Below are 1,266 nucleotides of genomic sequence, written 5' to 3'. Positions count from 1 at the left end.
TAAAATTGAGGGGTCAAGGGGGGTGGGTGAAAGTCTAAAATTGAGGGGTCAAGGGGGGTGGGTGAAAGTCTAAAATTGAGGGGTCAAGGGGGGTTCCACCGTACACAGCGCTTTGCATTGTGAGCTGAGAGGTTGATGTGTGGGACGACCGCACAGACAAGAAGTCGTTACGCCGACCGCATGGCTCGCCGAGTCGCGCTAGTCAACACTGCACTGCTCGGCATGGCCGCGCGCCGGCCTCGCGGCTAGGCGAAGGAAACGCCAACTACAAAAGTAAGCCCCACCAAACCTCCAGCGACACACGACGTGAATGGTTTTCCGATACTTTTTGAATTAGCCAGTTTGTCGCCTGGGCAAGTAGCCGCGAGCTTGAGGTCTCTTGTTCTTGCTCACGGACGAAGCAGACGACAGGAATCGAAGCATCCGGGCATTTTCGACCTGACGAGAAAGTAAAAGAGGCGGAGAGTTCGACAAGCTGTTTTATGCGGTGTGCGCGCGTGTGTGTGCGCTTCGTGTAATTGTGAGGCACATCGCTGCTCCCCAGATTCGATCCAAGCAGTGGAAAAATTTCGGTGTGGGATTGTGATAGTGATACTGTGGTCGGACGGGGGCTGGCATACAAGTGACTGTGAGCTGACGACACAAAACCTTCACTATGACAGTAAGTCCGTTTTTATGCTTGCCTTTTGCATGAATGCACGTCTCTTTTCTTTTGGAGTTTGTTCAAGCCTGTTGTTGAACCAAGTTGTTTTGCAGTGGTTTTCTACAATATTTGTCCCCCACCCCCCGACCCAACTGCCACAAAATCCATTTCACGTCTTAATTGTTTTACCTTTGTCCAAAGTCGTTCTTCATGCTTACCTGAGCCCGGCCCCCCCCCCCCCCTCCCATCGCCACACTACTGTATCTACGAAGTACTGGTAATGTGTGTCTCAATTTTAGGTGTACATCAGTACCGATGATACGATCGTGAAAACTCTCTCTCTCTCTCTCTCTCTCTCTCTCTCTCTCTCTCTCTCTCTCTCTCTATCTCTCTCTCTCTCTCTCTCAGTCTCTCTCTCAGTCTCTCTCTCTCTCTTGCTTTTTCGGGTACAGCAGTTTGGAATTCACTTCCATCATCCTTTAAGCACTTAAAGTCATTAAAAAGTTTTAAAAATGGTTCAAAAAACACTTAATGTCTGAGTAGTTTAACGCGTTTTGATTTACCACACTTAGTATTACGCCAAAGATATGCTGTGCATTGTATATTCTGAACATATTTGTGTT

At 48.3% G+C, this 1,266-nt stretch overlaps 1 protein-coding gene across 1 annotated transcript in view; it reads left to right on the top strand.

Annotated features, from left to right (window-relative positions):
* Nucleotides 1-248: 248 nt before the first annotated feature.
* Nucleotides 249-1,266, top strand: part of LOC138959637 (calmodulin-like) — a 76,681-nt gene continuing 75,663 nt past the window's right edge. Inside the window, exon 1 of the mRNA XM_070331230.1 lies at nt 249-661. Coding sequence (XP_070187331.1) covers nt 656-661 — 6 coding nt within the window. The 5' untranslated portion in view covers nt 249-655. The remainder of the gene's footprint in view (nt 662-1,266) is intronic.

The sequence above is a fragment of the Littorina saxatilis genome, linkage group LG1 (assembly GCF_037325665.1).
Source record: "Littorina saxatilis isolate snail1 linkage group LG1, US_GU_Lsax_2.0, whole genome shotgun sequence".
NCBI lineage: Eukaryota > Metazoa > Mollusca > Gastropoda > Littorinimorpha > Littorinidae > Littorina > Littorina saxatilis.
The sequence above is the reverse complement of the archived record's forward strand: the minus strand, read 5'-3'. Positions and strand labels throughout refer to the sequence as shown.